The sequence below is a fragment of the Ischnura elegans genome, chromosome X (assembly GCF_921293095.1).
Source record: "Ischnura elegans chromosome X, ioIscEleg1.1, whole genome shotgun sequence".
Taxonomy (NCBI): Eukaryota; Metazoa; Arthropoda; class Insecta; order Odonata; family Coenagrionidae; genus Ischnura; species Ischnura elegans.
Genome location: NC_060259.1, coordinates 53,138,121 through 53,163,773, shown reverse-complemented (window position 1 = coordinate 53,163,773; position 25,653 = coordinate 53,138,121). Strand labels below are relative to the sequence as shown.

The window sequence follows — 25,653 nt, the reverse complement described above, 5'->3', positions numbered from 1 at the left end:
AGAATGATTCCAAGTGAATACTTTTTTCTCACCTCATTCCAGAATAAAAGCCACATTCCTCCAGAAAACAAAGCACTTCCAATTACAGCTGCAAGCCATGAAGCCTTTAACTGATCCTTGACATTGGGGTAATTTCGAACATTTAATCGACTATGGTAAGGCCCGGGAGCATTAGGATACTACAAAAATAATTTAGAAAAGAAGCATGTTTCAGAAATATGGATCGAGGAAAGTTATTAGTTGTACAACAAACACATTTTATAATAAATAAAAAGTAGCCGAGGAAAACATGGGCATGAAAACTAGAATAACAACAATAAGTGATAACACTATTTTAGCTTAAGCCAAGGCTTTGCCAGAGACAATGTAGCAGAGTAATCAAATATTGAGGAAATGGGAAAAGTTAGAATACAATTCACGTAACAAAACGAGGTTTCCAAGTTACAAAAAATACCACACAAGCTTACTAACTAACAAAGAAAGAATCAAAGTCAAGAATGTTTAACATAACTTCAACCACATAAACTCGGGCTTATTAAGTTCGTGAATTTTGTCTAACTACTAGGAAATTAAAGGACCCCAAAAAATGTACCAATAATAAAGATGTCAAATCGTCCAAAACGATGGTTCGAAACAAAGAGCTGATTATGCTAAAACTCACACCAAACTAGCGAGCATAAAACACTTTACAATGCACAAAAGATGCCAGTTCAATTTTATATACATTCGACAAAGAACGAAATTTCAGTAACATTACAGACACCTACGATAACACATACGAGATATGAAAAATGTACATCGCCGCTATTCAGCGTTAGTTAAATGATAATACATACATGTGTCCTATACATGATCCTCGCACGTATATGGCCGTCTAATAACCTGTAAAAAACATTGAAACGTCTTGGAGTATTGTACACCATAAAATACAATATAAATATTTCCCAAGCTAAGCTGCGAATGAAAAATCCACAGGGAACTAGCACAGAGAATCATGCTAAAATATATAACATGTAAGTTTATCAAGTGAAAATTTTATTATTAAATGAGCATTAAATCTTCATGTCTGTACCTACCCCTTAATACACAATTTTATGAATATGACGCACAATATTTAGTGACTGAATTAGAAACGAAGTGACATTTCACGAAAATAAACAATACATAACAAAGGGCAAGAACTCGTTCTGTAAGATTTAACAAGGATTATTGGGGAGAAAAAAATTAGGTAACATAAAGCGTACGAAAAAATTAACAAACCTCAAGTATTTCCAATCGTACACGACGACTTCCGTCACTAAATTAAAGATTTAATGAATATTATCTCTCATCTAACTTAAATCGAACTCCCCATTTCGCTCAGAATTTTTCATACAAATGACAAAAGCATCCCGAATTCTTGAATATGAGAATTTGGAACGGTACGTGCTTTGTTGACTTTCGTACATGCGCTCCGCATGTGTTTTTCAATATTTTTCAAGGTCTCTTCAGGAATCTGTTGCTGGTGTAAATAAGGCATTTGGTGAGGTTGATTTTCGTACTTATTATTTGTGTAGTCTAAATTTTCAAGTTCTACATTCTCTTCCACCTTTGAATCCAAGTATCTATCGTCATATGATCTACAATTGTTGCGTAAGTTGATTGACACTTACATATGGATTAATTTCTTACCTGGGCTTTTTATTAATGGGTATGGATTTTGCGCTATTCTAGAATCGATTGTCTTGCTATAATACAATTTACTTGTATATTTCCTGGTATGTTATTTAATTAATTGAATTAATTATCATTGTGTGTCTGTTATTAATGGATCGTTCATGTGGGATGTCCAAAATTAGGGGTGGGTATCTCGACTTTCATTGAAATTAATAGTTTCATTTGGCTAATAACTTGTCTTTTGGTATTAGCTGTTATAAATAATGCTCACAATATCGCTTGTTTTCTATGCTACGTGTGTGTGTTAGGTACTGAAGGGATCGAGTTAGCCTTCTTATTGGGAATTTCTGTATTATAAGCTGCAGTTTTTGTAAAGTGATGATTGATTTTCGTATATTAATTTACTCCATGGTAGAGCCATGAAGTACTCGTTAGGTGTTACCTCTCGAGAAGTATGGGAACTCAGCAGTTGAAATGTGTACCGAATTATTTAAGGTGTGATCACTCGGAGCACAGAGTATACTCTGTGCTCGGAGAATCAAAGTGCGGGGTGTCATGTATGGTTACAGAGTTTGAGCCTTGTATACTTCGATTCCATGCATTCGGCCTATTCCGCGGCTCTGAGGCAACAGCATGAATTTTTTTGGTGATATGTGAATGCTTACACGTAGTCTGCTTGCAAAAGTGCGTGCATCTTGTTGCGCTGTTGGCGCCAATACCACATTTGAATGGCAACATATTTCTGAAACTGAAGTGGGATTGAAAAGGAAAGTGATTGTGAAATGGAATACACCACAATGCAACCTCGTCGGTGAAAGGATACACCTCCGTATTTATAACTATCTTATTATATGAAGCCCGTAACATTGATTTTGGTTTTGAACCAAAAGGGGAAATTAAGTGATGGAATCCTACCCTGCCCTTTATCAGAGACCTTGGCTTGCTACATGAAGGTAGAATTGTCGTCAAAGTAAGTTTGGCCCGTGACGAGGTAGTGCGCGACTCTTTCGTAACGTTACGTAACGTCTAGTCGATCCGAGTAATACCGTAATGTTTCCGGAGGCTTTCCCCAGGAACGATGGGTATCTTAAGAGGCCGCTTTACTGTTGAATATCTGTATCTTGCCATAATCTGAAGATTCTGATTACGGCCGCGAGCTTTTAAGTTGGTGAGAGACTAGGCCCGTTTTGTGCCAAAATATGGCACAATCTCTTACAAGAGGTTCAGAACTTGCACCTGTAAGATTTGAAAAATAGGACTGAGAGGGGGCTGATAATAGTAAATTTACAAGCTATTTGTGCGAGTTTTCACTACCCTCCCGGCAGTGCCGTAACTATGGGGGGTTCTTTGGGGGAATAGATCCCCCCAAAGCATCAGAGAAAAAAAACATTTAAAACTATTGTTTAGTTTTTATATGTAATAACTGCATATGCTGCTACGTGCCAAAATGATGTAAAATTATATCCAGGCATGTCATTTTTCAAATATTTGGCCTTGGGGAGTCGCCTCCCAGGCCCCCATACCCCCTGAGGCATATTCCTAGTTACGCCAGCTGCCTCCCGGCGGACCATTTGCCGTTAGGGAAGGAGGGTAGTAAATTAATTAAGGCCTGGTTACACGATACATTAACACGTACGGGTTAATGTCTAAATGTATGAACGCGAGAATGAACGCCAAAATGCACCGTATAGCCACCCAACTTGTGCCAATGCATGAACGGAAAATAAAACCTGTTCTAATTTGGTTCATGCATTCGTACATGTTCCGTTCCACCAAAATCATTCACGCAAACGTACATTAACTTGTACGTGTTAATGTACCGTGTAACCAGGCCTTTAAAATAGCTTCATTTGGCTAGGAATGTCATCGTTCCCTGATTATTCAGATTTGGTATTTCTTGGTTGCCGTTGAACTGTCTACATACTTTCCTTGGGTGTTAGACATATTGCAGTCGTTCTTCCTAGTATCCCTAGCAGTGGAGCTTCGCTGGATAGGACGAACGTGAGACACCGGGAAATCCTTCCTCCCAAGTCGGCTGGAGGAGGAGAACCGCAGGAGTAGACAGGAAGGAGCGGTTTTTGATTTGGCGTAGGGCTAAGGCAGGGCCGCCCACAAGGGGAAAGAATGGCACAAGTTGCACCACCGAAAATAAATTGGGGGATCGCATATTCTTGGAGGAATTCGAAAAATGGATGAAGAAATAGTGTCTTAATCTAAATATCTGTATCCGTTTGTAGTAATATACGTACGAATCGTAAGTGTGGCGGGTTCGCGCGGAGACCCAGTTGATTGGCACGCCAACAAAACAGTAAGGTTGTTGTGGTAAATGAATGTTCAACGCTAAATGTAGTGTAGTTAACTTCATCTAGCGATTTGATCGATGGATTTTTCTTCCTCATAGGAAAACCCACTAAAATCGCTGGCACATTAATTGCGTATGCTTGGTTTCGCTTCCATAGCGTTGGGGTGTTTTTCCCTCGTCCCGTCCCTTCCGTCCCTTTCCCTTCCCAGAGGCGTCGACGGGCTCCTATCGCGGCGGCGCCTCTTTCCTTTTTCCTTCCTCCCCAGCCCCTCCCCGGGTGATCGGGCGTATAAGCCACTGGCTTGGTTCCCGGCCCCGGTGCGTTGATCCTTCGAAGGGTTCGCCCAGAACCCTCATACCATTGTAGTTAACTTCACAGTGGCGGCTGGTGCATAAGATCAGAGCTGCCCCCTTCCATTACCCCTTTCACCCTCCCCTCCTTACCCTAAACCACGCGATGAAATGTGTGGATATTTAAAATTTACTGAATGAAGTCCTTACGGCGTTCCTTCCTGACAGAATTTATCTATCACTCCGACATTAAACCCTTGCGTTGTGGAGATCAGTGGCGCAGCGAGGGGGGGTTTTGGGGGTTAAACCCCCTCCCCAGAACTCAGAGAAATGTTTAGGTTTAATCCATTTTACTTGATTGGATTGTGATAGAATAGTGTAAGGATTAATAAAATATCCCTCAGAAAGCCGTAAAACTCACCATTTTGAATCGTTCATCTTAAAATTCCGCAATTTATTAATCTCGCACCAACCGCTTATCCTGGTGGGTAGTCCTTACCCCTACACACCCCGGCATTAGTTGCACCGGGCACCTAGACCCCCCACAGCCTTAATTCCTAACTGCGCCCCTGGTGGAGATCCCCCCTTTGGAGAGAGATCTTGCCAGTGCACTATTGCACAGAGACATGATATTCCGTAAGAATATTGCGCGATCTGCTTGAGCCGTGAGGGGATCGGGTTGGTGTGGGGTGTGGTGGCTAGAGTTCGGGTTCAAATCCCGGCGGTGATGGATATTTTTGAGAGATTGCCCGATCTCGGCATGCGTGCTTTATGTAGGCCGTATTAAGTGCAGCACTCCGTCCGTCGGACGGGACGTTAAACGGTGCTCCCCTTGGCGCCTTTCGTTAAGAGGAGGCTATGTCGGCGCCCGGTTTCTCTCCATTCCTTCCTTTCCTACCCTTTGCTTATGGCGCAAGTGACCTCACACGTCGGTTGCCTCCTCCAGATGCCATACTTCATGCTCTTCCTCGCAATTGCCACGATGGAGAATAAATAGATCGAATAGTATTCATCGCTGCGCTGCGGTCATTTTTGATAATCGATTAAAATGCCACCGAATTGTCAACATAAGTCTATTGCACAGAGACATTTTACGGGACGGACTATGGCCTCCTGCTTTTAGCCTACTTGCCTTTCGCGATGAGAAACGCCTCAAGCACGAGGGGTAGCGCTGTTCGAGTGGCACTGTCCGACTCGAGTATTCGTTTTTGGCATGGACAAGGAAAACCACCCAAAATCTCACACGTTTACGAATTTGCTATCCATGATTTTTTCATGCACTATTTTAGGCTTGCATTTGAATTACCGATAATATATTTCACTCCTCAGGACGTACCATCCTTTTTTCTTTTTTTAAAAACGTTTTTTCCGATAACGATGTCGCTAGATATACTTTTACAATGATCCGCCCGTATTTCAGACTCTATCATCCTTCCTTTAGGCTTCCTAATCGTGAAGAGTCAGCGTTTCGGAATCATACAAGTACTTCTGTAGTCCTCTATTTCTCCTCCATTTCCCTTCCAATCGACCCAAGTCATCCACCAGATCTTTTTCAGACTGCGTAGGGGCCATTATATTCGCACCTTCCTCGCTATCATCTGTCCCATTTCTTCCATGAAAAAACTATTTTTGAGCCCCAAACTGTGCCGCAAGTTCGAAAAATCGATCTTAATTTCGGCGTCGCTGGCGGTCGCAATTCTCCTTTAGGTATCACACTCGACAGGCTTTGCTGTATATGTGGTGTAAATATCTCGAGGTAACTCGGTGATTTTTTTATAATCCTACATGAACACAAATTTACTTTAACGGCTGTAGTACTGCGATGTGGAAGGCAAGGGGAAACCACCACATTATCATCCCGAGGAGTCACAGCTACTCCACTCAATTTATATAGCCTCATGAAAACCTTAATAAGAAGACGGAACAACCTTATAGGCCACATCTTGAGACATGATGGCCTGATGAAGACAATCGTCGAAGGACAGGTGGAAGGCAAGAATGGAAAAGGAAGACCTCGAACAAAATATATGGAACAAGTTAAGAGAGATGTGAAAGAGAAGAAATACGTAGGAGTGAAAAGATTAGCTGATAGGAGAACTGAGTGGAGAGCTGAGTCAAACCAATCCTAGGATTGTTGACCAGTGATGATGATGATGAACACTAAACTTCGATAAAAACTGGGTCCGCCATTTTATATCATATCGGCCCTAAATACTATAACTGAGTCGAGAAAGTTGACAATAATTAATGATTATAAACCGTTTAATAATATCGTAAATTTTTGTTGCTGTTGAATTACTACAGAAGGTGTGGCATTAGTTTTAACACGCTGAATTTCGAAAAAAATTCAATGCGGGCAATTTTTGCGAAATATGTTCAACTTTGAGGCCAAGTAATTTGTTTAAAAAAGTAACCTATGAAAAACAGTTTACGTCAAAAAATGCACTAATATATAGACAATAACTGTGCAAAGTTACAAATTCCGTACAAAAAAAATCGTTTTTGTGGTTTTGTCCAGCTTTTTTCGATTTCAGCCCACTGTGCGACGCTGGGTTTCTCTCCTGCCTCTCTTCCCGTAATTTCCATCAGTGGCACGAATGACCTTACCGTACAACACATAAATTAACTATGTACCGTAATTCGTCTCCTTCAAACTCCTAAGCGTTGAGTTAGATCAGTACGTGTTTAGGCATTGTTTATGGTTTTATAAATAAAAATAATAATAATTAAAAGTATTCTACGGGTTAAGATTGGTTGAAATAGAATAATCAGCTGATCACTCCGATATATCTTTCTCCCCACGTGGAAATTTCCTCTTTAATGGACCTATTTCCTCGAATTGTGTGAATGAATCCGGTCCTATCCCACCCTATTCCCCGCTAACCGAACATCATTTCCTCTACCTATTTCTATTCTCAGCATCCTCTCCACCACCTTACTACTTTTCCTATCCATCCATCTCACTATCTCTTCCATACCCATATCTAGTGCACCTGCAGTATTTTCTCGTTCTATGCGTTCACATGAAGCATTAAACTCCAGAGTAGGCTCGTTGCTAGCCTTTTCCTTACAGCCACCCCCCGAAATCCTCTCATCTATCATCATTCGTATCTTTTCATAAATATATAATTTGCAGAAGTTAGTCTCTTCCTGATATCCTTATTGCTGTACTGTTTCCCTTTTAGTGTGTTTCTGTTCAGATTTCTAACTACCTTACGTTTAGCTTCTGACGCCTTGATCCCGAAGCTATATCCTGAAAAAAAAATTCGACTTTGATAACGAATTAAGAGAGAAGGCTACACAACTTTTAAACGGGTTAGGTTCGGAGACACTGGTTACTCCGGGGCTACGTGCTTGGCTTAAATTGAGTGAACAATTGGGAACAGACTTTTTTCAGAGGGACATGGAGAACATCATATGTAAAACTGGGCTGTATTTACAGGTCCGACGGAAGCAATAAAGTATGGTAGACACTGCGGAAAGGTGAGGCATGGAAATTAGTTTCTCCATCGAAAAACGAATGACTTAAATAAATGCTCACATAAGCACCTCTCGCCACAACGACTTGAGGATGCTTTCGGTTTGGCACGTAGATGTTGATAATCGTCGGTCGCTGAAGCACCTTCGTTTCCACAGAATAATTATATGTACGTGCAGTAACCAAAATCTGAGTCCAGCATTTAAAACCCTACTGCAATATTACTAAAAAGGATAAATTTAGTAAATGAAATGCTGATTAAAAGATTTTATTAAAATCCTGTTACTTTTCCTTACACGTGGGCGTTAAATTTAATGGAAATAGAATTTCCAATCGGAACAAACATGATGAAAACAACGCCATCTGCCGAAGTCAACCAACCAGGCCCATCACTTGATGCAGGGTTTTGCCCTCAACTGTAGTAATTTTAACTCGTAGGTTTTGCCATTGCGATCTTGGACGAAGTAAAATATTCTTGGCGCTGACGCCGAAAATCCTTCTTGCTTACATAGGCACGCTGATCCTCCGCCTCAGCACCTGCGTGCCTGGTTCTTTTTTTTTACGGATTAAGCTCCACTTACCTCGTCCTCGTCGACGCTCTGCATTTGAAGTGTATGGCATTAGGATCCCCCGTGAAATCTCCACTTATTGCCAGATGAAAATCCGAGGCCTTGACTGTGAGGTAATGCTCTCTCCACTTCACACCACGAAGGACGAGCTAGCCGAGCTGCTATTCCTCTAATCGTGGAAGACGGCCCTTAATAGCGCTCCATTCACTGGCGGAAAGAGGTTTCTTCGCGTGGGATGCGAGGCAAAGGCGCGCTTGGGACACTTATGCCCCGTTTCCACGACGTGCTTCTAACCCTGATCAGCGCCGATCTATTTAATATAGTTTTCCGTTTCCCTTAGTAATATTAGTATTTCCAATTCCGTTAGTAATAATAATGGGTTAATTCTTGCCTCAAAATTTAGTCCCTGCGTAGCCACCTCAAGTGCTCTTGTTTAAATTTACTCTGAGGTTATATTGTTCATATTCATCATCTTATTCGGCAGTGCAGCCCTTGCAGGCCCACGAATAATTCCATGCTTCTCCATCCCACTCCGCTTTTCCATTCTTGTGGACTCTCAACGTCCTTTAATCTAATTGTACGTGATTCATTCCGTTTCCCTCGTTATTTTCTCATATGGTATGATACTTAGAGAAGGCGACCGACACAGCGGGTAGAAATCGAAAAAGGCTGGCCAAAATTCATATCTTCTATATTTGTGCGTTTCTAGCAATGAAACTTTCACACTATCGTGCTCTTGAAGTCTAAAATCTTAATTTCACATCACTACCTCGTGGACCAGTCACAGACAACTTGATGGCGACAAGCGCGTCGTAAGGCGTTACACAAACGTTTTATTAAAATTCCTTATATCAGGGTGAAAGTATTTATAGGAGCTGACAAAAATTAACCTGTCAATATTTTAAATATCTTTATCATTTGTATCGACTCACTATGGTAATATCGATTTATTAGTATATTTATAAATTATTAATGTTTGGTAAAACGATGGAAAGGGTTTCTAACAATTCCAACAGTTCAGTGGAAATAATATGCTATAATTAAAATAATAAATAATTTTATGTTTTTCTATGCGGTAAAACTGGGACAGTTCACCATATCTGTATCAGTATCAAGGCAGTCACTTTCCTCATCACAACCATTATGCCTTTCAACTGCTACCGTATTTCTAAGATCTCGCGGTAATTTTGTTCTGCCATTCTGTAATATTTTCGCAGAAAGCCGTGGGTCGGATGTAAGTAGTAATCTATGAAAGATATCCTCTGTTTCAGCTTCCCTTGAACATTTTCTAGATTAGTTTCTCTGCATTTCCGTATGTCCTCTTGCCTATATCCCACGGTTTCTTCAGATTGTGCCCTAATCGGGATTATTACTGCCCTAGCAATGGAAGCCCCATGAAAAAGCACCTTCTGAGTGAAGAGCTCCGTTGATTGAAGCCCCAGCTACTGTTGCTTCCTTCTCCCTGACTTATATTTTTCCCTCTGCTCCTTAGGTCTCATAGAAAGGTGGTTGTGCCTCGGAAGTTTAAACTCATTTCTTTTCGTGCTGCATTTCACCGTTTTCGATGTGGCTTTCATATTTGTAGTTACTCTTGTAGGACTATCATTAACTCGCGAGCCTGTATCTATAAAATGAAAAGTATTTGTGGGATAAATAATAAGGAATGTTGAAGGGTGATACTGTATGGAGAACTCAGAAAAAAAAATTGGAAGGTGAATGGGTATTTTTTTATATTCAACCATTGTAGGTGTTTAGCATGTGGGATTTTTTTCTGTTATGAAGCAATTCATTATGCTTGGTGCAACAAATGGAGGCTTATTATGTAGTTTTTTTACGAGTCGCCCAGATGTGCCGACAAAGGGAATGGGTTTCATGGTTATTTGTGCCCTTTTCGATGGAATGACGGCCGGCACGGAAATTTTCGTGTAGTTTTTTTTTAAGTCAAAGGAAATCATAAATCTAATTTTGGTGGGGTTCACCTTTATGTTGTGGGGTTTATGACAGTCATCAGTAACTAGTAAGCTAGGAAAGTCACGATATCGTTTGAGAGGGGTTGAGGCTGTGTACATGATGGTGAAACATTTTTGATTGATATACGTGAAAGCGTTTGCTTTAAATTGCGCAGTAAAGAACCTACCAACTTAATTATTCTTTAGCGAGGTTTATCTTCTTGGTGCGAATTTTATGGTAACCATACGAGTTACTACTATGAATCACTAGTGAGGATGACAATATGTATGAGGATCAGCCCTGGTTTTGGCTTCTCAGCTTTATCTTATCTGTTTTCATCATTAATGGACCGAAAACACGCGACAAGGAAGGTTTGTGGTTCCATTCCTAGTCAAGTTTTATAATTATGTACTATAGTTTTATTGAATTTCATTGCCTTTCCTGCCAAAAAATTTCATACTCAGTGTTCAAGTGGACAGTGTCCGTTAATATTTTCCATAACTTATATGGAAACAGTTCTGGTTTCAGTAAAGCTCTGCAAAAATAAATCTAACGAAAATAAGTCTGTTGCAGAATATCTTCCCTCCCTTGAGGATTTCTTGAAGTTTTGTAATTATTTATGAGATTCTCTTATTAATTACTACAGCTTTTTTTATGATGAACTAGTAAGGTTATATTTTGGTAGAGATGATAAAGAAAATCTGAAATTTCCGCTGATTGGTGTTAGGTATGGTATTGAGGGTAGGCTACAGAAAGCTGAAGTCATTTGTGCCGTGGGGAAGGGTAGGAGAAAGTCAGCGTCATCATTTGCGTGATTTTAACGAAGGATATTAAGGGCACCACGGTTTAAAGTTCCATCCGACGGACGGAATGCGAAGTGGTCGAAAAGTTCTCCGCATAACTCCCAAGCAGGGATCGGGATACTTCTGGAGAACTCTGCCGCCAATCCAATCTGATGATTCTGACTGAGAGAGATGGAATCGGTATATATAAGTGCTCCATATTAAGAAAGGAGTGTACATTGCTAGAAGCAAAGAGAGCTGAAAATTTCGTCCATTCTGCCAATTTCAGATCATAATTTCACATAAAATTACAATTCGTGGTTAGCAAAAAGAGCGACCTCAGAAACCTAAAAAAAACTAGGAGCAATGAGGGAAATTTTAAGTTCCGCAAACCACGGGAACTTAGTTATTGCTCGGGAAATTGCGTTGCGGGAACAATTTTTTTACTCTGGGAAAAAGAGAGGTTTTGAAATACTTCTGCAGCGCAGCGCTGAGCTCACCGTTTATATGATTTATTACTTGAATGAGTTACTAATCTCTTTTTTGCGTTTACGTTATCTAAAAAAAATGCGGGCGACCGGAACTGTTACAGTATGCAGATTGGTAGGAATTGCAACCTAGTGTGAGTTTAGCTCATCCTATCACGAATTGGTATTTGAAAGGTTGATGTCGAATGTCTAAATGAATAAGTTCAACGGATTCAGGCGTTATATGGATGAAGTTAGTCACATTTAAATAAAAGATGTTATAACTTTTCCTCAATATTTGGTATTTTCCACATTATTAATTCCAAATAATATGGAAAAGTGATACCATCTTTTATTTAAATGTATCCAAATGAATTTCACGAGGAAAAGGTAACACTTATCCATAATTTAAATACGTACGAATTGATAAATAAGTAACTTCCCTTTGAAACATTTAAGTAATTGATAACTAACAATAAGTAAATTATTACTTAATTTTTAGATGACTCCGTTAAGGGTGGGGATGTAACTCTCAATTTTTTACGTATTGAATTTTTTTTAAATTTTGGTATTTGAACATCATTCAGATTGCTCGTAGCCATTATGCGCCTCTGTTTGGTGATAGACAATCGTAGATTTCCCGTAGAGCTGGTCAAATCTCAAGTCACTACCACACATTGCCGTTGCTGCGGTGTATCTATTTGTAGCGTACTGCGAAACGTGTTTTACCTCAATAGTTAGAGTGAAAAATCGTGCCTTTAATCCTAAATATATCCTTCAATCAATAGTTAAAATTTCCGCCTCATCGTGTCGCAAACCATTTGCAATTTTTGTAAATTTGTTGATTAATATTCCTTAAAGCACATATTATGCGTTTGTCTGGAAAAATGTGTGCAAGATTTTGGAAGTAGTCTGGAAAGTTTGGGAAAGGAAAGAAAAAAATTGAGGTAATAATCTGAGCGGCCACCGTGTATACAGTAGGTTATTGTACGCTGGAAAACTGTTCACCTCAATTCTTTCCTCCATGAATTGGTTCATTTCGCGATCGAGCCGAGTGTGGTGAGGGGTAGGGAGCGGCCCACCCGTCCACGCCTCGATATCAACTCGATTGCTAAATCCAAGCGCAGCCTTTCGATCAAATCGGTGCAATCTTGCGTGGGCGGGGTATATCACGACAATGCCCCCGGCCACAGATCGCAGCCCACAACCACGCCTCTATCGGTCAATCTCCTACAACACCTGTATGAGATGGGAGTGTTCCAAATGTACGGTTGTTCGAGTACCCAGGGAGAGGTGCACAAATATTCGTCTGGTTGCTTTATTTCGAGGATGAATACGTGTGTATTGTTCGATCGAAAGCTAGTGGCCCCTAGGTGAAAATAAATGTTTATTTTGCGGAAAGTTTGTTCCGGGAATCGTATTTCTAGAAATTGATATAGCTGAACATCATTTTTATTTTTTTAGGTCCAGGCAAGCTCAAAACACATACTCTGATTCTTCCAAATTACTATTATTGCGAGTACCGAGGAATTAAACCTAGCTCCACGGGGTGATTTTCACGTCTAAATTTGTGTTGTTTTATTCGGAATTATCGACTTATCATGGATTTATTCAAATATCTGCACTATGTTGGAAGGTATTTGGCTACTCATGTAGGTACTCATGAATTTGATAATCGACTACCCAGGTGAATGCATAAGTACATGAATACTTATTCTCAAGGCTCAATTATGATCGCTCTTAGCATGGGTGACAGTCGTTGAGAGAGTAATTTGGTTTCTCGTTGGGCTATGTATGTATCTCATACGAGTTTACTCGTGGGACCAAGCAAGGGTGGATCCAGATTTATTTTCTGGGGGGCACAAGGAACTGACAGGCAAACGGTCTTCTCTTATTTGATATTCAAAATAGCATACGACAATTACTGTACGAAATATTCTCTTTATTTTAATATGAAAGTTTATTATTTTGAAAATAAATGATTGAGGCTCCGTAATACAAAACAAAATGAACGTAATGATAACCATGTTAAAAATATTGTCTATTTTGCGTAGTAATAATGAAGTGTCTGGGGGGTGGGGGGGGCACGTGCCCCCACCTAAATCCGCCTATGGGACCAAGTACCTTTATTCTCATTTGTTACATAATTATTTTGAATCTCATAGCTTTGCAAATGAGGAACTGCGAACCAAATTTCCTAAAAAATCAAACAAAACTATTCCTGTATAATGAATCAAGCGAAGTGCATTGAACTAAAAATATATTTTTCAAATTTAAGTTGTTTCTTTACTATACATTAATACTTGGCCAGGGTTATAAAATAATAAGAAGCAGTTAAGCAAGGTATTTAATAGGGAAAGGAAGTGTTATTTATTTCTTCATTGTCTCAGTCAACACCACGTAGCGGATATTCAGTGCCGCGATACGAAAACGAAATTAAACGGTTATGGTCGAATGGTTAAGTTAAATTTTAGGGAACTTTCGAGGACTGGTTTCGCGGATAATCTCACCCAGTACGCAGACGAGTACGTGGGTATAATTCGATCGAGCGTTATTGGCCCTTGAGGGCAAATAAATGTTTGACTCGGAGAGTTTGTTTAGGGAATTTAATCTTCAGAAATGGATTTTGATGAAAATCATTTTTATCTTTTTGGACTAGACAATGTCTGATTACATTACATTATCTGATTCTTCCAAAGTCACCGTCCCTGCAAGTACAATCCGTCGATAAGCCACGGAATTTAAATCAGGCTCCACGGGTTGATTTTCACGTCGAAATGCGTGTTACTTTAGTCGAGATGATATATGACTTCTCATGGTTGTACTCAAATATCGGCATTATGTCGGGAGGTATTTGGCTACTCATCTGGGTATTCGTGAATTCGCTCGGATGATCTAATACTTAGGCAAATGCATATGTATATGAATTCATGTACTCATAACACTCTTATGCACACTCCTAGCGTTGGTGTATAATTTTGTTTCTCATTTTTCTGTGTGTATCTCATACGAGTTTTCGTGTGAGACCAAGTACCTTTTTTTCTCATTTTTAAAGAAGTATTTTGAATGACGTACCTTAGAAAGTGAGGAACTGCGTACCAAATTTCCTTAATAATCAAACGAAGCAATTCTTGTCAGTTAATGAAGCGAAGTGAATTATACTAAAGTGTTCTTGATTTTGTTATAGTTCCAAAAGGCTGCTAATCTTCGTAATTTTTTTGTGAAGGATGCTGAAATTTAAATATGGTTTTTTAAACTATAAATCACTAAGTTACCTATTATTTTACAGAAATGAGAATAGAAATCTCTCAGAATGTAATTCATTGATGTGGCTAATAATTTTTGAAACTCAATTTAATAGGGTAATGATTAAACATTTGTCCTCCGTTGTGGTTATCATATGGTATTTATTCACATCTAGTTTCGCTACACTGTACGATTATCATGTAGCGTTATGTATTTACCTATTGACAGTACTTCCGTGTAGTGAAACTAGTTGTGGATAAATACGATATGATAACCACAGTGGGATAAAGTGTGTGTAATCAATACCATACCCAGAAATTAATCGTTTTCGCCAATTTGTTTGTAGTGGCCCTTAATGAATAGCATATGTGTATTGAGTGATCACAGTTTTTCGCTTTAGTTTTGACCATAGTTTCGATTGTTTTTTTTTCATGCAATATGATAGAATGGAATCTACTTTAGACTAAACTGGCTGTTACTGAGCGGTCCTCCTGCGTAAATCAAACCAATGAGAACCCAAGGGGTTTTTTAAGAAGGTTACAACCACCGGGGCCGGGATCCAGTACTGCAACTGATCCGCCCGCGCTCGCGGGGAGGGGAGTGGAAGGTAAGGAAAAAGGATTGAGGCGCCGCCGCGATAAGGAGCCCGACGACGCCTCTAGGGTAGGGATAGGAGTGGTGGGGTAGGATAGGGAATACCCTCGCCGCTATGATTGCGACCAGGTTCCACTACTAGCGAACCCATACTTTATTGTGCCGTCGCTTTTGGAAGACTTTACTATAAATAAGTAAAATCCAAAGATCAAATCGTTGGATAAATGAAACCGTGTGTGCGTAAGAGAGATTTTAGATGACATTATCTCCTCATAACATCAGCGATAGCGACGATTTATCGATTGACAAAATGAATAGCGGCACTCCCCAAGACGACTCATTGCATGTTTTCTTTTCCCTTTTTTATTTTATTTTTTGGCTGTCACGGACATTTCTCGGTATTTTTCTGTTTCCTCATCTTATCATTGAGAAGTGTCTTTTGAATTGTATTTCTTCTCGGCTGACACTTTTCGTTTTTCTGGCCTTGCATGGATGTACTATATTAATAACTGGCCGTTAAGGCCTGGTTACACGGTACATTAACACGTACAAGTTAATGTACGTTTGCGTGAATGATTTTGGTGGACCGGAACGGAGCATGTACGAATGCATGAACCAAATTAGAACAGGTTCTATTTTCCGTTCATTCATTCGCACAAGTTGGGTGGTTACACGGTGCATTTTGGCGTTCATTCTCGCGTTCATACATTTAGACATTAACCCGTACGTGTTAATGGGCGATTCCACGCGTCACGGACTGACCGTCACAATGCGTTTTTGAAGTTTTAAGAACGCGCGTAACGCGAACGGACTGACATACAAAACTTTTTCAACTTTCAAATTGCTGCACAATGGTGTGAAGTTTAACTTTGGTTGATACACTACTTTGTCTTGAAAAATACAGGACTTACGTGACTTAAAATTCACTGTCACGGACTGACAAAAATGAAACGAACTTTCAGCTCAGAGTAAAACATCTAAGGTTTGCTCTGAAACAAAGAGTGATCAGAGTTTCAGTAAAATACATCTCAGAACACCAAATGCAAATTTCATAATGCTGCAAAGCCCATTACAATAACTGATTTTACAGAGGAGTAATTCCTCTTGAAAAGCATCGTCACGGACTGACCAGAAATGTCACGGACTGACTTTTGTGATTCCCTTCTGGTATAAATTTATTCACTGCCAAAAAAATTTACAAAATACCTTCTTTAATTCGAAATAAACAAAACAAATTTGTGCAAAAACCCTTAAAATCATTCAAAATAACGAACGAACCTCAAAATAGAAAAAGTTTATTAATACAGTGGCCATAAAAATCAATTAGCGAAACAGATGTTTTTTGCGCGTAGATGACTCATTAAATTTAGTATGTGGCTAAAAACTGTGGTGAGCACATAAAAAATTTCTCTTATCAGAGACACACGCGACTCATGCTAGTGTCAGCACTTAATAACGAAAGTCTAGACTTTATAGCACAAATTTTGAACCGTATCAGAGCCTCCAACCCATTTTTTTTATTTAACCAGTCAGTATGACATTTACGTGGAATTGCTCTAATGTATCGTGTAACCAGGCCTTTAGAAAATTTTGGGTTTGTATGTTAGAGTATTTTTGGTATAGTCTTGGGTTACATGGAGTGGTGCATGCTTGGTGGGAGCTAGCACCACCAGCATGAATTTGTTCGTATTATTTTTTATCATTGTATATGTTTTTATGACCATGTAGTGTGCATGCTGCGATCCTGCAAAGGACATGCACCCCTGCCAAACACCCTAGAGGTCTCTCGCAGGGTATTGTGTTGATGTAGGTAAGAAGACGCATCCCTCCTTCTCGAACGCTCTTATTTTGTTTTTTTTGTGGACGTATCACTCCTTTACACCTTAGGCTATCGTTTTGAAATTTTCAGCGTGTTTAGAGTATACTTTTGCCAACATTTGCTACCTAATATTTAAAAAAATGCATGTTAGAACTTACTGACTTTATTACTAAATATTGAAAATTAAGATACATGAAAATGTTGGCGGTGGTCTACTCTACATGCCCTGAAAATGTCATGATGATGGCTTACGTTTTAAGCGTGTACTCAGTCTCCAAAAAAGTTCGATCGAGCGGGAGGTAAGCGTTCTCTGAAATGTTTTCAGCGGGCTACAATATCCGCGTGAAATCTTATTTCTAGTTTATCAAGGAGGGTTTAACATTTGAAATAATGAGGAAGGAGGATGTGCCTTTGACAATAAGTATTTAATTTAACTTAGGTTCACTTAAGTTTGACTGTCATTTTTATACGTTTAAATCTCGAATACCGGTTAATATGTTCTATTAGATTGCCAAGAACCGTAAAGAAAACCGAGAAAGTAAAGGGCTTCAGTGGTTTTCCGTAGGGCAGTCTTTTTGGAAGTTAATATCGGTATTTGTTTGGGGTTTTGCTAGCTAACACGCCTTCAATTTTTTCAAAGGTAAAGGGTTGAAACGTGAAATTTCTTTGGGTTAATGTTCTTTTTTGGCCTTCTTTTGTACGTCGTCTTATTTTGTAGGACATTTTATAAATAAAGGAGTTTTGTGTAGGTGATAAGGGAGGATAAGAAAGCAGGTGATAGAAGGAAAGCATACTTGAATACGACGAGGATGGGGTAAAGGAAGGTGTCATTATTCACCTGGAAGCAATTTTCACGATTCGATTATCTGTCTAAATCGTGTGGGAAAAGGCAGGTGGCCCCTTATAAGGTACTAGCCTGGCCTTGCCTTGAATGCGTGACTGGTGACGTGCAAGTGGCTTTGTATGGCGTGAGCTCTTCCCTCACCTGTCAAAGTCATGAGAGAGGGTGTGACCATCAGTATCGGAAAATGTGTTCAGTCTAGGTGGGAAAAATGAAAGTCACCATGTGCAGAGAGCTTTGTGCTTGCTTCGAATCACGTCAGCAAGTGATGAGTGATTTTGCCTCGAGGCTGATTTTGAATGACTTACATGCAATTTAAAATTGCCACTCCTTATGCATATTCCACCCAGAAACAAATGGAGAGTTTTTCTAAAAAATCAAAGTATTTTCTCATAACTGCACCGTATCTGCTGGTTTAGAAACGGAATATTTCTGTAAATTTTATTCAATAAATCAAAATTATTTCGGCTCACTTGGGAGTGGTTTTTAATGCATTGAAAAAGCATAGATTGCAGTTGGCATTCCTTTGGGGATATGAAAATGTGGCGCGGCCTGTATAGCAGTCACGATAAAAATATACCAGAGAAGACTGATTATTGAGTTATTATTTTATTCATGCTGTAATTACATAGTTTAATGAAAATCGGGCTATGGTCTGCTCAAATGGCGGATAAATTCATGAATACTTTTATCTTAATGTCCTGCTTATGATCTAATGTAGTTCGTTTAAGGAAGTCGCCTGAGAAAGCAACGTGTGTTAACATTTTTAACGAAGTATTTCATTTTAATATTCGTAGTCGCGGTGAAACTTGAGTAAATTATTGTTAAAAAAGTTAATCTTTCAACGCATGCGGTAGATTAATATGTAAAATGTGGTCAAATTATCACCTAAGGATGAACTCTGCTATTGTTTAATTTACTGCAACACCTTAGGATCAACTCAGTATAGGCTAATTTATTTAGCTCACCCTGTGTGGATTTTGAGGCAGTTTCTTCCTTGATGCGGTTCAGTATGGACTAGTTGAGCGGCATATGCGCACATATGCAGACGCAGTGGTTGGCTCGTTCTATTTTAAAACAGTACGCGAGAACAATTTCTATTTCAGTTGTTGAAGTTCATCGCCTCGGCGTGCCTTTCAGAAATTTTAACAATTCTTGTTCAGTTTTATTGGCTCCATAAAACTTCACACTATCGAGGAAATATTATTTTTCCTTCCCAAAAACTTAGTTGCAATTTTTTTCGGCTGGAAGTAAAATAGCGTCTATGAACTTGAAGTAGTCTCACGTTCTTGTTGTGACCATGTCGCCACTATCTCACGGCAACCGGTTAGACTAAAAATTGAGTCCAGTCTACGTCACCCGGATTGGTGGGCAGTGTATCGTAGTGTGCTGTATATTGGAAGTGGTTTAAAGTTTACTTCTCAGGTTCGGAGAGCTATTTTAAAAGGTAAAGATATCTAATTTATTGTTGAGAGATGAGTTCGTCTTCCAATTCCATACACCCTTGATGAGGATTTAAAAAATTTATTTCATATTTTTAAATTACTTCGTACTTGCTTCATAGTTTTAAAGTTTACTTCATCTGGTCCACTTAGTTTGACCGTCATTTTTATACTTTTAAATCTCGAATACCGGTCAGTACATTTAATTCGGTTGCCGAGAACCGTTTGAAGCTAAGCATTTCATTGGGTTTCCGTGGGGGAGTCTTTGTGATGGTAAATCGTTATTTGTCAGGGGTTTTTGCAGACTAACTCGCCTTCAATTCATTTAAAGCTATCTAAGAGTTAGTTGAAAGTTTAGTAAACGTACTTAACGCTTATCTTACGCATGAGGAAGAATAAAAAAGAAGCTCTCGGAGTTATATATTTCGTTTGCATATTTGGCGTGTATCTCAGTTTGTTTTTAGTAAGTGGACATTTACCAGATAAGTTCTAAGAGTAAAATTTCATGGACTAACAATGAATTTTAAAAAAATCGATATCTTTCTATGTTTGAATAGTCATTTTTTATCTTTGGCTATAAGAATAACTAGCCGCTGGCCATTTTGGATGTAAAGAGTTAAAATACTTTTCAAAAGGACAGTATTTGCTATTATAACATCATGATATGAAGTCTTTTCAAGTTCATGGTTCTATTGTCGTTCAAAAATTTTAAATTAATTCGTTGATTATTTTATTTTTTGTTCTTAAATTATGGTAGCTTTATTTTTATGGCTAGCCTTGGCGTGGATCCGTTAGTTTTCCCGACCGCCTGACTTAAGCTCAGCGCGTAAATAATGTCAGATTGATGGCAAAATTTAACCACAGGCGAGCACTGGACTAATCATCTGTTTCTAGGCTTATAGCAGTTGAGTTATATCCAAAGTAATCCGAGTAAGTGAGAAAATGGATCAAGCTCGGTGGCGGCGGGGTAAAGTCTTTACCTGCCTCGCAAGAGGTCGCGGATTCGAGTCCCGTGTGGGTAGGTTGCATCCGTGCCCCTATCGAGGAAATGTATGTTCGTGTACGTTTGATTGTTAAGTTAAAAGCCCGGATGTAAAAGGCCAATGAAGCCGTTTTCGGTTGTACAGGAATAAATAATTACATCAAATAGAACGACGTAGCGGCGGGGGGATATCCCCTTGAGGAAGGTCGCTGCCTGAAAAAGATTCGGGGGTGGTTTTAATTTGGAGAGGGGGGAAACTTTGGGGGGATTTACTTGGAGGCAGTGGCGCAGCGAGGGCGGGTTTTGGGGGATAAACCCCCCCCCCCCCCCCCAGAGCTCAGAGAAATATTAAAGTTTAATCGATTTTACATAATTGGATCAGTATTACTTATGGCATAGTGTTAGGATTTATCAAATATCCCTCAGGAAGCCGTAAAACTCGCCATTTTGAAACATTATTCTTTAAATTTTTCTGGAGGACGGCCCCCGCAACTCCTGCTTACCCCGGCGGGTATGCAATACCCCACACTCCTAAGTATTACTTGCGCCTAAAACCCCCCTAGCCTTAATTCTTAGCTGCGCCCCTGCTTGGAGGAGGTAGTATACGGAAGACAGCTCTTTCCTAAATTTGGGGGTAGTTTGAGCTTTGAACCCTCAGACTCTCCTCGTTCGCTACAGCCTTGTCCCTGAGCCCCCTCTGGCTACGCGCCTGTTTGGGGCGCCCCCTTGCCGCCGTGTCGCGGTCATCCGGGGAGCGTCTCCGCGCGGCGTGCATGCGCCTTATCGCCGGAGGTCATCTCTTCTCGCCGTCCGTCAACTCACTCGTCTCTCTCTCGCTTCCAGTTGGCTGCGGACCGAGGGATTGGACGGAGCGCCGCCAAGAGGAGATTGACGCTGCCCACACGCCATGGCTGCCGCCTGCGAAAGTGAGTACCCTGCCCCGTCAACGTTTCGCTCTTCTTAGGCTGGTCACCGTGACCGTGGTCCCGGAAACTGCAGTCAGCGCCAACCGCGGTTGGAATTGTAAAACTTGTTAGCCGGTAACATGGGTGTATTATAATTAGTACTCATCGCTCCCTATCTACTTGTCGTATTTCATCCTTTTTCGTGACGAATCACTCCTCTAGAACTTCAGTGATCATCATGAAAATTTCAGGGTATTGAGAGTCGACCTATGTCATGACTCACCTGCATTTGGAGTATAAAACAAGGTGTACCTTAGAAAATATTGGGGTAAACTTCTTAGTTTGAGATTCAGGGAAATGTTTACATAGGTTTTCTCTTTGCACTCTTAAATTTCAAGGTAATCGCTTTTATATTTAACGACTGATTGGTCACTGAAATAGAGTGTTCGAGTGATAGGTTCCCTCAAAATTGTGGCGGAAGCGCTAGTTGTGTTACCGCAGCTACTCACGTGATCGCTGTACATGTTAAATAAAAACTTTTGTAAATTTCGCATATGATTTTAATAACAACCAGTTTCGTCGGTGTGCGATATCGTCAGGTGCAAATGCAGTTTACAGGGAGAGTAATGAAACTGGTTTTTATTAAAATCAAAAGTGAAATTTGCATAGTTTTTTATTAAGCATGAAGCAATTTCACGAAGTCATGCCTCAAACTATTAATTTTACCTCTGTCCATTTTTATACCCATTCACCCAAGAGCTTAATTTCGATGTTTCTATTCCCTCCTGCATATTTATTTAAACGGTGGTCTGGTAACGCGGGCTCATTTCTCCTCTAATATTTGTGGGAAGAATAATACTTTTCCTTTGCATGTCCCAACTTTTTAAAGTGCACTGTCTTCTTTTATTTTAATAAGGCCTGACCAACTTGATGTATGTTTCGTGTCACTCCCTAAAGAAGTCACGAGGTTGTTAATCTTTCCGTGAAATATCTTTTTTGAGAGTTTTGACCTTAGGAGTGACTCCTGGCGGGTTTAACTGCCGAAATGTGTCTGTATGTCATGGTAGAACTGCTTCGGATGAAAGCACTAAAAATTAATATGTAACTCCCACACTATGCACTTGTCGGAATGGAATCAATCGTGAGAAGCGATTTTGTGCGACGTGCTAGTGTTACCTTGGAACTTTGTTAATTGTTCGTGCTAGAAATCTCATGCCATGTCTCTCAGCTCTAGGGGGGAAGGTATTATTCAGTATTCATAGTTGGCTTTTGGGTGCATTAGTTTTCCCAGTATTTAGTTTGCATACGTGAGGTAAGGTACATTATGTATAAAGTATTGACTGTGTTTCATTGCGTAATTCTTGCAGTCATTAAATAGCCCTTACGGTAGGTTGTTTCCCGGTTTTTCATATAGGAAATAGCAAATCATGGTTTCGTTTTACTCGGTCATAGTTTTTTTTAGCACGGTACATTTTTCCATTTGTAAGCGTTTCATGGTGAGATAAAGGAAATAAATGTATCACACGAACCGGCCGTTATATTTACAGTACTTCTCCCGAAATGGGTATTTACTCGCTGCTTTTAAAATATTGTTAAAAATTTTGACGATAATGTATAATTTCTACTGTGCTAACTGTTAACGCATGAATGACTAAACGGATAATACGTAAAACAGAATGGAACAATTTTTTTCTTTCGGAAAGTTACGGAAGACAATGAGAACTGAGCTTTGCTTACATAATCCAACTATGAGCATCACATTTTTTTCCATCCTTTGACATTGACGCGGCTGGTGTCGTAAAGCCCCCTATCTCACGCCGCTACGGTGAATCTCATGTTTGTATATGGCTGATGGGGAATGCTCTACAAAGTCATATCCGATGGTAAGACGCTAAAATCTGGAAGTGCACCGCCTTGAACAACAATTTTGGAAACCTTGACAGCAATTTTGCAAAACGAATTCGTGCGTGAATCAAGTAATCAACAACCTTGGTGTATCAGCTATGCCTTGATTGAGAAACTCATGCGTATTTTTTGTAGATTCAGCTTAATGACTACATATTGATACACTTCAGGGACTCTGACCAGGAACTCTTTTGATAAATATAGTGGAAAATCTATTTTTAAGCGAGTGCAAGGGTTTGTTTAAGTGATTGAAACTGAAATTTATAGCTTTACCTCATGGAGTCAGAGCAATGCAAGTTTACTCTGCACAGGCACTAAAGCGACCGACCATGCGTCAAATCGAACTGCCTATTTTCTCGGTGCGATTTTCCTCATTCCAGTTCCCAAGCTAGAGACTGTGTACATGAATTCACCTAGTAGTTCTTCTTGAATAGCCGATTTCATAGAAAAAGTATACCTCAGTCAGTCTCAAAATCTAAATAAAACACGCGTGTTCTTGAAATGCACGCTCTGACTCAGCGGGTGTGGTCACTCTCTCAGGAAGAAAGGTGCGGTGCCTTATCTTGAGTTCAATTGCCAGATTATTCTTTTGTGTGGATACGCCTCCTTCTGGAAAGGGTTGGATGTTTTTCCGAGGCATGTATAATTTTGGAAATGCATAGACCCCACAGCTGTTATTTTGCCGATCCATTTTGCAATGGAGATACATCATCGTTCCGCGCTCATCTGGAGTGTGAACGAGTCAGTTATTCTCAAATTCGATGTCGTAATGCTGTCACATCATGGCGAAAATTGGGTTGTGTAACAAACAATTGTAGAGTGACTGCTGATTTTGGTATCCCTAAAGTAAAGTTATTATTCTCATTAAATTATTCCTTATGAAGCGTATTTTTATGATCGTTCTCTTAGTTTCTATCCATAACAAAAGTGTTTTCATATTGTATCGTTTGCTGATGCTGGAATGCTCGTAATACTTCCACAAGAAATATATGTGTGTTTTTGAGAGTTTTCTTAGTAACTCCCCTGTCTTGGTTAACGATTATGGAGGTGAGACAATCACACGTGTTTGTGTTTCGAAAAAATTTTCTCTCCTCGATTAACCCGGGAAAGCCAGTTATACGAGGCCAAAGTGTCATATTCTTTCGATTATGCCAACAGATAAATAGCCCACGTACCGCAATAAAACGATAACAGTATTTACCAACTACACTTCTTCTTTTTCGGAAAACGAGCTTTTAACTGCGAAGAACTCTCCTTCAAAAAGGTTTCTCTTGAGCCATAACTCTATCAGTGTTTCAACCGGAAAGTTGGTTTGGATAGGTGAAGATAGAGTTCACCCCTAACTAAGCCACAGGCATGTGAATTTCAGACATTCAGGATAGGGGAGGGAGGTAGTTTCTTCTCCTGGGCCTCCTCTCGCTTCGTTTGGAGGTGTCCTTATGCTTCACTCAGTGTCCTTTGGCGAGAAGCCTAGCGTTACGCTCACAAAACTACCATATTAAGCTATTCGCACCTAATGCAACCATGTTCCACCGTTTGTCTCTTCTACATCTACATACTACCCCGTAAGCCGCCTAAAAAGGCGTGTTGCAAATGCTCAAATAAGATTACTATTAGCAATTATGAAAGTCCTTTATAGTTCGGGGGAAAAAACGAATTCCCAAAGCTACCCTATCGATTTCTTGGGCTAGGAAGGTGTATGACAAAATATTAAAGTAAATAATTCCGTTAAATATGGCTCTTACTGCATTTTTAAACGCTTCAAGTGTGGCAGGGAAAAGGAGAAAGAAGTTTATATAAAACATCTGGCCTTTCTTTTAAGTTTCTGCTCTAGTGTTTACCCGCCGTAATCTACGCTAGCGTGGTGAAAAAATGAGGAAACTCTGGCGTTGGTCTTATCCTGTGAAAGACTGGGAAATCAAGTTGAGTGTACCGGAAATGTCGGTGGATGTGACGTAATCATGTCTCTTACCTTCCAGATGAGAATCGGAACTCGTCACTTCTTGGCCCATGTTACTTCTACGCGCGCCTCGTGGGTTGTTTTATAGTTCGATATTACCGTTAGTCTTATGTAATAAGGCACCGTTTATGCATATCCACTCGTTAAAGTCGTTCCAATTACTTTTGAGTTTTACAATGTTGGATTATTGGACTGGTGCCCTCTTCTTATCCGTCCTCCTGTACGATTTATTTATGTATTTTATTATTTATTATTTTATTATATTTATTTATGTAGGTTTATGTATTTTATATTAGTTTTTTAACTCAGGGTCTGAACTTCTTAAGTATGCAGAAAACTGTTTCAAGCGATGGAATATTGTTTTTCGTATTTATTTTTGCCTTTAATATGCATTGTACTTAACCCCACTCATATTTTGTTCTTTTAGTTTTATATACTTATATTATTCTTCGCTTTTACATATA

The 25,653-nt window shown here is 39.6% G+C and overlaps 2 protein-coding genes across 4 annotated transcripts in view; one reads left to right on the top strand and one right to left on the bottom strand.

The window, feature by feature from the left end:
• The window catches only part of LOC124171759 (transmembrane protein 43 homolog), a 100,454-nt gene that overhangs the window by 10,116 nt on the left and 64,685 nt on the right, over positions 1-25,653 (bottom strand). Inside the window, exons 1-3 of one of the 3 annotated variants that reach the window (XM_046551053.1) lie at positions 1,261-1,364; positions 837-882; positions 33-179 (exon numbers count right to left, since the gene is read on the bottom strand). In XM_046551053.1, coding sequence (XP_046407009.1) covers positions 33-179; positions 837-851 — 162 coding nt within the window. In that variant the 5' untranslated portion in view covers positions 852-882; positions 1,261-1,364. Of the gene's footprint in view, positions 1-32; positions 180-836; positions 883-1,260; positions 1,365-25,653 lie in introns of those variants that run through there. The other 2 variants (XM_046551054.1, XM_046551055.1) reach the window with 2 other exon arrangements.
• LOC124171757 (glucose-6-phosphate 1-dehydrogenase) overlaps positions 1,434-25,653 on the top strand; it is a 184,759-nt gene continuing 160,539 nt past the window's right edge. Inside the window, exons 1-2 of the mRNA XM_046551050.1 lie at positions 1,434-1,522; positions 21,263-21,345. Of these exons, the coding sequence (XP_046407006.1) occupies positions 21,327-21,345 (19 nt within the window). The 5' untranslated portion in view covers positions 1,434-1,522; positions 21,263-21,326. The remainder of the gene's footprint in view (positions 1,523-21,262; positions 21,346-25,653) is intronic.